The 14828-nt window shown below is 36.1% G+C and overlaps 1 protein-coding gene across 2 annotated transcripts; it reads right to left on the bottom strand.

Annotated features, from left to right (window-relative positions):
• Positions 1-481: 481 nt before the first annotated feature.
• On the bottom strand, positions 482-12981 carry LOC115995092. Of its 2 annotated transcripts, none has more exons than XM_031119523.1 (14): positions 12754-12981; positions 12555-12636; positions 12304-12414; positions 11768-11865; positions 11578-11661; positions 11279-11415; positions 6854-6926; positions 6706-6751; positions 6475-6584; positions 5827-5934; positions 5690-5743; positions 3510-3571; positions 2480-2792; positions 482-1573 (listed from the first exon to the last, which is right to left on the bottom strand). In XM_031119523.1, exons 1-14 carry the CDS (start codon positions 12835-12837, stop codon positions 710-712), a joined length of 2226 nt encoding a protein of 741 aa, XP_030975383.1. In that variant the 5' UTR covers positions 12838-12981; the 3' UTR covers positions 482-709. The 2 variants fall into 2 exon arrangements, with proteins under 2 accessions (XP_030975383.1, XP_030975384.1); XM_031119524.1 differs by having other exon boundaries at positions 3510-3568.
• Between the last annotated feature and the right edge of the window lie 1847 nt (positions 12982-14828).

The following is a 14828-nucleotide window of genomic DNA, read 5'->3' as shown; positions in this document are numbered from 1 at the left end:
ATAGTACTGTAAATAGAGGTAAAAGTTAACTGAAATAGTACAATATAACCTATGAATAGAATTAAAAAGTGCAGTGAAGCTTATAAATAATAGTAAACATAAGTTGAATAATAAAATAAGCTAGCAAACTACATGCTTATAAAAATGACCCCAAACTCTAAATTACTTTCATTTATATCCCTTACTTTTGGCCTCTAACATGGTAAAAATTTCGGTTCTATCAGAATATTAGGAACAATCATAATGCGATTGATCTGAATAGACCTGGCGAAAAGTTCATTTACACTTGATATGAAGAGAAGAAAAAGATGGAAGAAAACATGAAGAGTTAAGGACATGCTATGATGCTGAAGAGCTAATTCACATCAGTCATTGGTGCTACCAACTTTCCTGAAACATAACCGAAATAAAATAGGTACAGCATCATGACAAACCTAATCAAGTCAACGTATTGAACCAAATGCTGATACTACTCATGATCTCAAGAAATCAAAATTGATTACTAATCCGATAAAAGAAAATGAGCATAATCTTACAATGAGTATAACCTTTAGTAAACAAGACCATACTTCTATCAGCTCTAATGATTCTAATGTACACCTGCAAAGAAATCATAGAGAGAGGTAAAAGAATGCCTCATGCCTGTCAATTATAACTTTGGTGATGCTGTCCCACACTGGCAAGTGATTTTACAACATACAATGACGATTCACTTGAAAAGGCTTGACAGTAGAGGTCGACTGCCTTTCTCCTTAACTAGTTCTTTATCATGTTTCTCCCTGACAACCTCTTGGTGTGAGAAAGGTAACTCTTTCTTCTCTAACACCTTTCTATGCTTAAGCTTTGCCTCCCGACTGGAACTACACTCATCAACTACATTTTTCACATGCTTCTTAGTTACCTCATCTTGTGATAACCGACGCTTCACCTTCTCTAATGTCTTCAAATGCCTCTCATTATTCTTGTACTTATCATTCTCAACACCCTCTTGCATTTCCAAAGCAACCTGCTGCTCTTGTAGATGATAATTTTCCTTCTCTGACATTATGCCTTGCATCATCTTTGTTTCTTCCTGGGGTAACCAACACGTCTCAATTATTTTGTTGTGTTTCTTAGCCATCTTATGGAAATTCACTTTCTCAACCACCCCTGAATTCATCGTAGCCCCCAACTGCTCAGGATGACTGAGTTTCTCCACCAACTTCTGTTTCTTCACCACCATTTGCTTTACTTCAGGATCAGATGTTGATAGGCCAAGTTTACAATTTCTATCCTTGAATGCAACCTTCACGAGATCTGAAAGCTCCAGATCACAATTTTCCTCAGAGATATCTGGCTGCACCTCAGTTCTCCCCTCCGTGACAACCTTCCTCTCTTCATTAAGAACTTCACCACTCACAGTTTCCAAAATAATCTTGCCGAGAACAAATCTTGCCTCATGCAGATTTCCCTTCCCAAGCAAGTGGTAATCAATCTCAAAAAACTCTCTTCCATTATTGTAGGACTCAATATCATCCACGAGCACTTGGAAAATTTCCAAAACATGTTTCTCCACTTTGGTCGGAATAAATACCTAAAGAACCACTTTTTTATCAGATCAGGTGCATATATGAACTATATTCAAGTAATATACATATGTTAACAACAAGAAACCATGGGAATAAGTAAATCATTGGACAGCTATCCTCTCTAGCAGGAAATAGTGAGACATAACTGGGTAACATGCCTAACCAATCACAGTGCTGCAACGGAAATCTCCAGTGTATTAATCATTAAAGATAAGGTCAAAATTTGGGCCAGATTAGGTTGAGGTTCATGGTCAAACTATGTTGTGAGCTTGCCCACTCAATTTGTATTTTAATAGTTTGAGCTTGCCCATTCAATAATTTGTCTGAGCACTGTTCTTCACATAACATGATATCTGGGCATAGAGTTAAGGCATAAGGACTGCTAGCGACAGTTGTGAACATCAGTGCAAACCAGTCAAATGAGCCCCATATACACACAGGGCCTTTGGCTTTGTGTAGATGCACAGGTGGACCCTGCACATTACATTTGGCACATTTGAAACTATCAAGGTCAGGTTCAAATTTGAATTTGATTTAATTTTAACCTGATATATCAACCTACCTCAAGATGAGGTTTGTATGTTGATAATTCAGATAAGGTTGGGGTCATATTGGATTGGATTAGATTTCAAGAGTGAAAATCATGATTTGAGTCGGAATAATTGTATGACACAGACTAGATCACCCAGGTTGCAGCCCTATGTTTTTTACCCTTTTTATCTGAAGAATTGACAGATCAATATAGTAGTTTCTGCAGTCAAAATTTTAACCCAAATGTGCCACAAGGGCACCCTACAATGTTGATTAAAATAACCACAAATGAGTGACGTAACATTTTGAACATTTATTCTTTGGTTAAATATGCTGTTGAGGTTATTAGCAATGTAGATTACAAAGAGAAATGTACTTACAAAACCAGAGCATGGAGAAAATGGGTATCTGGACATTGATTTGAAAAGACTTTCTGTCTCAGCCAAAGTAGACATGGAATCTTGGACCAAAGATGCTAACAAAGTTACTTCTTTAGCAAGTTCTTCATCCGATTTAATGTTAGAGGACCCCAAGATCTCAGGTACAAAATCAACATGCATTTCAGCATGTTCTTTAGCAAATTTGACACCTTCCTCCCAGTTTCCATGGTACAGAAAAGAAGCAAATGCCCAAATCACGATAGCTTCTTGAGGGTTATTTACTAATGCCAAGTGAAAAGCCAACAGTCCAACCCTGTCCCATACACAAAATATGACATCAAATTAAAACCACGATTGCAAAGATACAAAAACATATAAACCTCCAGCTATCTACAGTAAGGTGATAAATGAGTTTCTTATCATGCATCTATGATTGAAATGGGAAATAAAAACATTTGACAGGAAGCCAGAAACCCTCTTGAAAAGATCTGCTTAGTGGACCTATCAGTTGCAGAGTCATTCATGAAGGTCAGATGTTTGCTATACATATGCTATACATATGAAGAGGCGAGACCTTTATTGGTAACATATGATTACAGGACACAGGTTTCCAAAATGTTGAGGAAGTATCTGATGCCAAACTAATATAGCTTATAATGTCAGCTAAAGATTGTACTACAGGGTGGTACTGAAATCTCTACCAGAGCTTGATCAACTTCTTCGCCATCACATATTATTTCCTTACCAGACCCAAACCCCCAGACTTAAGGCCTCCATCAGTTCATTTCGCTTTGATGTTCCCACTAAGTGGGTTTGTTGAATAAATCAAATCACATTATTTGATGTATCATTAACTGTGGCTTTTTAAAGGTTGAACTGAAAACATATTTGAACACAATGATTCAAATTTCCTCAAATTAAAGAAAACTCAAGAAGTCTAGCAACTATGTCCAGTAATCAAGTTTATGATGATCCTTTCATGATATATTATGTTTAAACTTATAACAGAGGAAATATATCATTGGCTTACCACAGGCTGCAGTCAGAAGGTCGATCACAAGAAACTAAATTATCCAAATGTGAGAAAAGCTTCTGTCCAAAAAAACGAAGAGAAAATATTAAGAAAGTAAGACCATGAAAAAACAGAAAAACAAAAACAAAATATATGCTTGACAAAGGATTAGTTCAATATATTTTGAGGCCTAAGGCAATAATTTTAGTGCGGTTTTTAATATTTAATATCAGTTAGATATTATTTATTCTATAATTTTTTTATAAGTAATGCAATCTTTATTGATATAAAAAATAGTCACCCCGTATACAAAGAGTATACAGAAGGGGACCATACAATCACTCATGCAAATTACATGAATCTAATAAATCAATAACAGAACATAAAGAATGACTATGTATGATTGACACCCGATCCAATAAGATTCTAAGGAAAAATAATTAAAGGTCAGGCATAGTCCTCTCCGTGTCCTCAAAGCTCCTATTGTCCCTCTCCCTCTATATGCACCACATCAAACAATGTGAAGCAGCCATCCACAAAAGTCCATTCCAATAGCATCTAAAGCAACCTGGCCAAGAAGCTAATAAATCCACAAAAGTCTTCGGCATCACCCAATAAACTCCAAATAAACCCAAAACCATAGCCCATAATTCTGTAGCAACAGGGCAATGCAATAAAATGTGATTAACTGATTCCCCATTGCATTCACAATTATAGCACCAATCCAAAGCAACATTTTCTTTTTCCATAAATTGTGAATTGTCAAGATTTTCCCCAAAGCGGCAGTCCAGCTAAAGAAAGCAACTCTAGATGGAATCTTTGATTTCCATATGCTCTTCCAAGGGAAAGATTGGTCACCATTGCCAAGTAGAATCCTGTAATAACCCCTCACTGTGAGGCCCTTACTTATTCTATATTATATATTGTGTATATTTTTTTTTGGTTTAAAAACCATTCTTCTTGTTCTTTGAGATGCAAAATTGCTATTAAGTTTTAGAATTTAGGTTTTATTAATATCTCTTTTACAAGTTGGTAGGAAAATAGATTATCAATGATTATTCGGCACATTCATAACAATTTTATTGGTGAAACAGTTTAGGGTTTAGATTGAGTTAGATTTTTATTGGCTCAATATTTAGAGGGCCTTCTTCAAGGAGGAGAAAGAATGCAAAATCCACCTATATTTTCTTTCTTTAAAAAAAAAAATAATAATAGTTCTACAATTTTGGGCCTTTTTTTGTAGAATTTTGGGGGTCTATTGTTTACATAACTGGAGGCCTTAGGACCCTTTATAAATTTTTTGGAGAGATAGGGGCCTTAGGCCTGGAGCCAACCTTGGCTTGACATATTATAAGCCACTTTAAGCTCAAACGTACTCTCAACAGATCATTTGCAAGCAGATGCAGTTACACTTATCACAACAAACTATGTTCCTACAATGACCTTGTAACAGATTTTTTTTTTTTTTTTTTTTGGTGATAAGCAAGTTTTGTAGCCAACCCCAAAGAATTCAGGACTAAGGCTTGGTTGTTGTTCTTTGCTACCTAAGTTTTATAACAGCTTTTGTTACATCTCTCTCTCTCTCTCTGTGCTTGTTAACAAAAGTTCCAAATTATTCCTACATCTCAGATAGGAATTTTCAATTACTTACAAAATTCTAGAATCAATACAAAAAACTTAGAATGGAAGATCCTTTTATATTTCTTAACAAAAATTGCTTTCCTCTTAACTCAATATTGTGCCTTCAGTAATCTCCCAGTATATCCATTACTTCCTGTCTAACTTCATGACATTAAATAATTCCATGATTTAATCAAGTTCATTCCTACATTCCATACCATAGTTGCATGTTTATCACTAACTAAGTGTGCGTTTGGGAAGCAATTAAAATTATATATTATTTCACTATTCAACTTATTTTTGCTACTATCTATGAGTCCCACTGCACTTTTGGTATTATTCATGGGTCCCATTGTACTATTTCAACTAACTTTTACCTTTATCTACAGTACTTTCAGCAATAAATTTTCAGTTTCAGCAAAATAAGCATTATTCAAACAAAGCCTAATAATAAATAATGCATAGATTACTTTCAGCAATAAGTTTTCAGTTTCAGTAAAATAAGCGGTATCCAAATAGACCCTAATAATAAATAATGCATAGATTGCTTTACTACTTCCTTGTAAAGGTAATCTTACCATCAACATAATTGGACGCTTAGAAGATTGCTTAGCCTCTTGAAGGTATGCTGCCTGTAACCCAAACATCATATCAGATATAATCTCTGAATGAAAACATTAAGATTTTGTGAGTCAGATACTGGAAAATCACTTACATGAAATGGAAGAAGAATTTCAAGCAGATTAAATCTCTGAAGCAAGCAGAGAGAAGGTTCAGCGGCTCCATAAGAAAACATATAGTTCAACTCCATCATTATCCTTGACTGAATATATAAACAATGTTATTTTAGTAAGGAATAGGATGAAGAAGTTGATAACTTAAATTACATTTGCTTGGAAATCTAAAGAGCTAAAATAATAAAGTAGTCCTTATGAGAAACACCCCCACACACACACACATATAAGTTATGTGAAACAGTGAATTTTAAGAAATAAGAACAATAAAAGGTGGTTAACAAGAAAGGGAGAAGGTGCTAAGAAATGCCAAAAACACCCAATAATTTTTTTAAAACATAATTCATTGGGGATAGTGTCATATATTTTGTGTTCATAGCCAGTCCCACACCCGGGAAAAGGAGGGTTGCAATAGATTGACAGCCAGCATAAATTTTAATCACTCTATTATGAATGGATCCATTACAAAAACTTGTTGCGGAGTCCCTTACTAGAAAACATGTGGCTGACCCTAATCTGTTAAGAATCCATAGCCGACCCTCAAAAATTAGGGACTAAGTCTTTGTTGTTGTTGTTGTTGTTGTATAATTCATTGAGGAAAGTGATCTCATTAAATCCTTGGCAACTACCTTGCCTAAACTCTGAACAGATGAAGAAAGATCAAGAATTGCGGTCTCAGTGTCCTTTGATAATGACAAGCCCAAACGAGCAGCAATTCTTAAGCCACGCAAAATTCTTGCTGCATGATGGATTGCATATAATTGGTCAGATTCATATAGTTTGATAACAGATTCAGCCAATGGCTCCAAATATCACGATGCTAAAAGAGTTTACAGAAAATTAATGAAATAAACATATACCACAATCCTCTCTGAATGACAATTGAGCAGGGATCAACGTTCGCAGCTGTGTCCAACAATATCAAAACTAAGTAATCTTCAAATGAAAATTTTTGAAATAAATTAATATAAACTGAAACTTGTATTAACAAAGCAAAAGAAGAGTCACCTTCAAGGAACTTAAGTCCACCATTCCATTAGCGTAATCATAGATTTTTTTGGCAAATGGGTCAAAGAATAAGCTGCTTCCACAATATCAAATTAAGATTTTAAGCCACATAGTAAATAAGCAACGAGGGCAAAAAAGCTTCAGAACCCAAAACCCACTCACATGGACTGTAAAGAACATTTTCTTTTTTTGATAAGTTGACTGTATAGAACATTTTCCACCAAAGTAACTTTAAAAAGGGGTATAAATGCATATTACCACCCTAAATTATGGGGGTACTTGCAATGAGCACCCCAAATTTTAATTAGAGTAATTATGACAATTAGCATCCTGCCACCCAGGTCAAAAGTGAAAATAGAATTGGCAAAAAGACAGAAAAATCCACACCTCCACTCCCAAGCTCAATGCCATTGCCTTCCCAAGCCTTCATTTCCACCACTGCCCCACTGATCCCCTCATCTCACCAATCATTAACCCTAACTCCAAATCTTCGCCATTTCCATCTTTACCAACAATAGTCCCTATTAAAAAAAATACAAATTCCCCAAAAGAAATAGGATTTTCTCCATCTGAACCTCTTAGAGGCCCAAAAGACATTGGCTTTAAAAACCCCAATCTTGTTGGTGAATTGAGAATAAGAGGAGGAAGAGGAACAAGGAGAAGAAACCTCATCTTGATTCAGATTTGATAGTTGAAGCTCTGGAGACCCCTTTGGAAACAAAGAAACTGAAGAAAGAAAAAGCCTGAAATCCTATTCTTGGATCTAAATAAAAACCCATAACCAATTCCAAAATTTAAAATTTGAACCCAACTTCTAAACCCTAAACTCAGAACAAGCCAAGAAGTACAATATCAAATCCATACGTAATGGAAAAAGTTTGGCCCCAAACATATTTGGAGCCTTAAGCTTCAACCCCCAATAGGAAGACAATGTATCCATGTCATATGCAATGCACATGACTCACTTGGTTGGTTGGATTACAAGGACAAGACACATGTCATCTTCCTATTAAGGGTTGAAGCCTAAGGCTCCAAACATGTTTAAAGCCAAAATTTGTGCATACATCAATCCAGGTGCCCAAACACTGTAGCAATGCAGTCAAAATCGTTGACACCAACACTGGCAGTGGGTTTGTGTCGGCAACATAGGTGTTGGGCTTTGAGTTAACTTGGGTTGGGTTGATTGATTTGGAATGGTGGTGAGTCTTTGAGTCTTCAATTTGTTAAGCGTGGGCGAAGAAGTTGTGTTTTAAGGGAGGCTATTATGGTGTCTATGCATCGGGTTTGGTTTTGTTAGAAATATTGGTTAAATGATTAAATTAATCATATCTTAATAGTTTAAACTTTTGAGACAATCGGTAATTTGACATGATATTAGAACATGAGATCCTAAGTTCGATCTTTGTCTCCTCTACTCTACCTTCCATTTAAAATCCACGTGTTGGTTCTCACCTATTAAAGGGTAGTTCCGGCCCACACATGAGGGGAAGTGTTAAAATTGTGTTGTTAAATAATTAAATTTACCATATCCCAATATCTTAAACTTTTGAGACAATCGATAATTTAACAGGTTTGGTCCTACACTTGGTTATGCTTGGGTTAAACACCTCATGCCCTTTGTATGGTTTAAGAGTTTTAAGAGTTGTGTTTGTGGTGGTTTTGAGTGGCTAGGTCGTGGATCTGTGCAATTCCAAGCTTCAAGTTGGATGTTGGTGAGGCTGTGATCAGTCACCAACACAACACCAGAAACAAAAATTGACAAATATTGCATCAGAGATTGTTTTGATTTAGAAAATATTTCAGTAGTAGTTGATACCAATGTACCATTTTAGGATTACCAGTATGTATATTATGATGAGCATGGAATCAAGTTTGGTTTGGTTGTGGGCTTTGTTTTGGTTGAGTTAAACGCATCACAACTGTTTTTTGCTTTAAGAGTCATGCTCATGGTGGTTTTGAGTAGTTGGTTTGTGGATCTATGCAGTTCCAAGCTTCCAACTGGGTGTTCTGTCACCAACACAACAATGAAAACCAAAGTTATCAAGACTGTACCGAATGCCATTTTGGTTTGGTCAAGAAAATAAAATATTTTTGTACTGGTTGATACCAATGTACCGATTTAGGATTGTCAATATATATAATGGTGTGGTGCAGTCAGGTTTGGTTTGGTTGTGGGCATTTCTCTATCTGGGTTAAATGCACCACAATCATTGTGTGGTTTAAGAGTCACGCTTGTGGTGGTTTTGAGCAACTGGGTTGTGGATCTATGTAGTTCCAAGCTTCCAACTGGGTGTTGGTGAGGCTATGTCCAGTCACCAACACAACAATGGAAACCAAAGCTATCAACACCGCACCGGAGGCTGTTTAAGTTTTGGTCAAGAGAACAAAATATTTTGGTACCGATTGATTTTGATTTACTGTTTCAAGATTACTGCTATATGTACACACTCATACTAGTATTTCTATATAAATGAAGAATAGTTAGGTTAATACATAAATTATAAATATAAACAAATTTAGGAAAATAATATAAATCTATATAATAATTACAAATATTCATTTTTGTGGTATAAGGGGGCACTGATTTAGAAACCAAAATTATATTATATTGTTTTAAAAATAATCTTTGGAAATGGCACAATTTAAGAAGAGGGGGAGGGGGGGCGGGGGGGACTCAATTTAAATGATGGCTGAAAACCAAAAAGTATAAACCAAAACTAAAGCCAAGGCTTTATTACACATTTATTCAGTTCACTAGGTCCACAAACTAAATTAAGTTCCCATCTCCATCAAACTTCAAAAGAATAAAGACAGTGCAGTTTGGAAGTTGGAACCTATAGCTTCAAATTCTTCAAGATCTTGGACCAGTAACCATCTCCATCAAACTTAAAAATTCAATCAAATCTCACATTTCTCTCTGTCTCTTGGTTTGTTCAGTCTATTCTTTCTTTGGCTTTCCCCGTGTTAACTTCTTTTCTTTTTCAAATCTTTGCTTAACTGAACATCTATTTATTAGTAGATCAGATTGTTGCATGTGTGCCAAGAGCTTTGTAACCCAATTGGCACTTTCTAATATTTCTAACGGAAATGTCTAGGGTTCAAATCGCTCCTCCCCCAACTATCAACTTATCAAAAAGGTTGTTGCATGTGTTAGTTCAGCTATTTTCAATTTTGTGCTTAGTTCTTCCCTCCCATGCTTGCTGTAAATGTTCTCCTCTCCACTGCAGATATGCACAAGTGTCATTACAACTGCCAGCACCTTGTAGTGCCAGTCCCTTGTTTTCAAAAATTATAGAAAACCTGACAATTTTGTATTGGACCAGATTATGTTTACCAGCCAAAACAGCCAAAATTGTCCAGTATAACAGCTGATACATTTCAGAGGAGGAATATGCACTGGTTCACTTGCCAGTACAAAAATGCTATGGTATTAAATAACTTTGACAGAAATGCTTAAGTTCTTTTCAGAAAGGGGGTCTGTAGTTAAGATCTTGTATAGGGATGATAGCAAGGCTTGCGTTTATTGTCAACATGCCAACCAACCTGATCACAGGTTTAAAGATATTATAAACCCTGTCAACCATGGACAAGCAGGTGTCAACTGATCCATTAAGATTAATTCAACGGTTATATCAGTCGAGCATGTGGGTTGTCTTGTTGATGTTGACGATCTGGGTGGTGTCACACTGGGCAAGCAAGAAAGAAGATGGAGATCTCAAGATTCCTGTCAAAGCTCATGAAAAGATCAAGTCATAGAGGGGAGGGCAAGGAACTATGGCACCCTAAGTGGAGACAAGGAGATGAGTGGCAACACAACAGTGACCAGCGAATCAAGGTACTAGGCAAAGCACTCAGGCCAGGTTCAGTTTATCAGATTTACATATAGGAAACCTAATACTTGACCCAATCTGATCATATTTCACTGGTGCCAATCTGCCACCAATCAGCTTTTGAAGTCGACTTTTTGGATCGGATGGCTCCATGTCAGATAGGTTTTGTTGGGTGCAGGTGTGGTTGATTGATCAGCCCTAATCTTGTACATCTAGAAAAGCATGGTGGAAATGGAGGTTTGTCAAGGTAATGACTAACACAAAATTTGCATCTTTTTGCCAAATTTGCCTTCATTTTTAGTTAACTTTGACGCTGATTTGGAGGTGAAGTGTTGATTTAAACTTTTTAAAGTTTGAGGTACATATCCAATTACATAGTCTTGTGGAGGCAATGACTAACAGAACATTTGCATCTTTTTGCCAAATTTGCCTTCATATTTAGTTAACTTTGACACTGATTTGGAGGTGAAGTGCTGATTGAATCTTTTTAAAGTTTGAGGTACATATCCAATTACATAGTTTAGTGTGGTAATATCCATTTAACCCAAGATAAAATAATTTTATTACTTTATTAAAAAAAAAAAAAAAAACGTGCCTGTTAATAGTGAAGTCTCGACACATGGAGTTTCTCCAGCGGATGAAGTCTTTTTCATTACAGTCTTTTGGCATTTGCAAGGAAAGAAATTCTTCTTTTTCTTCATCATGTTTTGCCACTGTATCAAAACTGGATACCTGTTTCAAAAGAATCACCCAAAATAAACAACGAAATTAAGATAAAATAAAAGCAGTAAATGAATATATGCACCAGTAAATTATATATCAGAGAGTCATATAGAACAATATTATATCTCAGCATATATATATCTTACTTATTTACTAAATGCACCAACCAACCTCAATTACAGTCCCTTTTATGTGTACCATGCATATAGGAAATCGTTGTCCAACAATATAAGATCGATGAAACTGCTTCTTGATCTGTAATAAGATTTACAAAACCACCAGAAACCTTTGCAGGTCATCACACATGCACATCATTGTTACTATAGTAACCACAGGAAGAAGCAAATCAGTGTCACAAAACCTGCTTAAGTTTAGCTGTGGTGATCACGTCAAAATCTTTTGGTGTTCTATTTAGGAGTAAATCTCTCACACATCCTCCCACTAGATAGGTTTCAAACCCTGCATGTCGTAAGGAAATATCTAGTTAAAGACTAAAGACATTCATACACAATGAGACAAATATGGTAGAAGCAGCATTCTATATAACATTGGAGTGGAATTGACCAAACTAACACCAACAAAAAGGCCAGCACAATGTCAAGGTCAGTGAATATAATAACTACTCTTCCTTTGAATAATATAAATGTTCTTTCAAAAACACACTTAGTCCAAAAATCCACTTTGCTCAGCAACTACCCTTTTAAGCATTGCATTTTTCCTGTCTATAGGCCGCATGTCAAGCATCAATGCATCACTAACATTTAGATATTTATTCATTCGCCAATGAAGATAACACAAATGCTAAAATCTAATACAGAATCGAAACAATACTCAAAACTTACGGTAAAAAAAGCAGTACCTAAAAATGGAAGTATGAATTATGAAATAAAAAGTTACCTTTACTCTTAAGAATGTTCAACACACTCCAAGTGGGTAGCGAAATCTTCGAATTGGTTATTCCCAATATCTTCGAATTTACCTTTCTCCATTTCGACATATCAACATAGCCTAATTCATCATTGAAACCAAGCATTACTAAAACATCACAAGCTGCGTATCTGACTAATAACAAAGTAGAATAAGAAAAACAATGCTAGCACTAAAATGCATGCTATGTCAAGCTCTATAAATGGAATTACAAAATGAACCTTGTTGAGCCACTGAATGAGAAGCGATTTCTGGGTAGAGTGGAGCTTCCAATCCGTCTTTAGCCAACGTGTGGTCGAATCTCTGCAGGTGAAACATTAATCAAAATGAAAGAAATAATTGCTGTACAAGTGTTCGACGAAATGCCTAAAAGAAACCAATGCATGAGAGAGAAGCAGAGTGAGATAGAGAGACCCTTACGTTAATTAGAACTTTGAGGCGAGATAACAGGCCACTATTGGCGTTGCCTTTGACGTTGCTTCTCATGGACAGAGTAATAGCCATGGGAATATGAGAATCATGGCGCGCTATGTGCTACTACTGTTGTTTGATTGCGGGACATTCTATGCTTCCTTTCAGACCTAAGTGCTACACAACCCGTTGGCTGTGACCACTGACATTCAAAACCTCATCTCCCACCGTCAATTTCCATTTAAATAATAATAATAATAATTTCTTTCTTTCTTTCTTTCCTTTTTTTTGTGCCCAACTATGTTTTTTTTTTTTTTTTTGAGAATCAACTATGTTTTGGTTAGATTTTATAAACGAATTAAGTTTATCTTGTTATAAAATAAATATATCATTCTTTTTATTGTATACATTACATTTTATTTTTTATTTTAACACAATAAAATCGGTATTTTACCCACAATTTTTTTTATGAGATGTTTTTATCCACATTACATTAATGAATGTGATAATTAAATCTTATGGATATTTTCTTATATTCCATTCATTCCTACTAGTGGGTGTAGAAAGTGACACTTGTCAATGGATTTGATCCTATTGAGTTTGAAGGAATTCTATCTATTGTTGATCAAGAACATACAAATTGTTGATTGATCTCATAAGACGTTAAATCAACAGTTGGATTAGTCGATTCTGGATATTGTCTCATAGATGATGTTGATGAGGTGTGACATCGAGGCCGACGAGTATGTGAGCTAATGGAGATTGAAAATTTTGTCTAATTTGATTGAGATCTCAAAATCTTTAACAAAGCTCGTGTATATCAAGTCAGATCATAATGCATAAGAGGGGAGGATAAGGGATGACAATAGTCATAGGGATTAAGAGAGGAATGATACCACAATAAGAACTAGTGAGGCAATGTAATGTGCATAAACATTTGGGAGTTGGGACAGAGTGAGTTTCAATACCAAAAAAAAAAAAAAAAACATGACGCTCAACCGAATGTCATTGGGTTTCACTCATCGTAATTCATTGTTGACTAGGGGTGACAATTTTGCCCCGCCTCTCCCCGCTTCACCCGCCCTGTAAAGGTGGTGGGGTGGGGATGGAGTAAGATTTTAGCCCCGCACCACGGGGCGGGACGGTAATGGGTTAGGACTTTTTAGATCCACTCCGCCCCATCTAAGGGGCTATAATTGTAAAATTTTCATACTTTAAAACTCTACTATTTAAACAAATATATCAATATTAGCTGATTTTATTCTACTCAATGTGGTTCTCTACCTTTATTTTGTTATGTGCTATATTATGTTTTTTTTTTTTTTTTTTTTTTTTTTTTTTTTTTTGTGATTGTCTTGTTAAACACTTTGATATATTATTCAATTTTTTCTAAAAATTGATTTGATTTGATGGGATAAATTTAGTTGTAATTTCAAGTATATTTTTATTAATGAAGTAGGTTTCATTAAAAAAAATTGTACTAGTTGTTTGGCAAATTAACAAAAAGTAGAGTTTTACAGGGTGGAGCGGGGCTTCGCGAGGCCACAAGGGGCAGGGATAGGGTGAGAAAGTTTTCTTCGTCATACGAGGCGGGGACGAAGAACCCATCCTTCGGCCTCGCCCTACCCCATTGCCATCCCTATTGTTGACGGAACTAGTTTTTGGAACCATTTGTGTTGTATTGGACACTTTTGTGTTAGATGGTTAGTTTAGTTAAATGTCCCTAAAGATCACAATGAACAATTCCTTGTTTTACATCTTGATAGGAACTGTACGATATGGGTTCCCCGAGCCTATTGGGCCTTTGACCCAGGCCTAATAGTACGAGCCTTGACCCTGACCTTTTGTACGGGATAAGGCCCCAAGCCTGCTAAGCCGTAGGCCTAGGCCCCGTGTCGCAATTCTTGATCTAAGGTATGTTGGACCCACAATCTTGGCCCATACTCCTTAGGAAGCACTTCGGGCTTTGCTCGGTCAACCGCATCCCGGATGGGAACATAATTGCTTGGAGATACATGTCTCGGCTTCCCGGTATGGCCTTGGGAGTATTTCTGCCCGAACACCCTTTAGGAGGTGAGAACCAA

The sequence above is a fragment of the Quercus lobata genome, chromosome 6 (assembly GCF_001633185.2).
Source record: "Quercus lobata isolate SW786 chromosome 6, ValleyOak3.0 Primary Assembly, whole genome shotgun sequence".
Classification (NCBI taxonomy): domain Eukaryota; kingdom Viridiplantae; phylum Streptophyta; class Magnoliopsida; order Fagales; family Fagaceae; genus Quercus; species Quercus lobata.
This window is presented reverse-complemented; position numbering and strand designations above follow the sequence as displayed.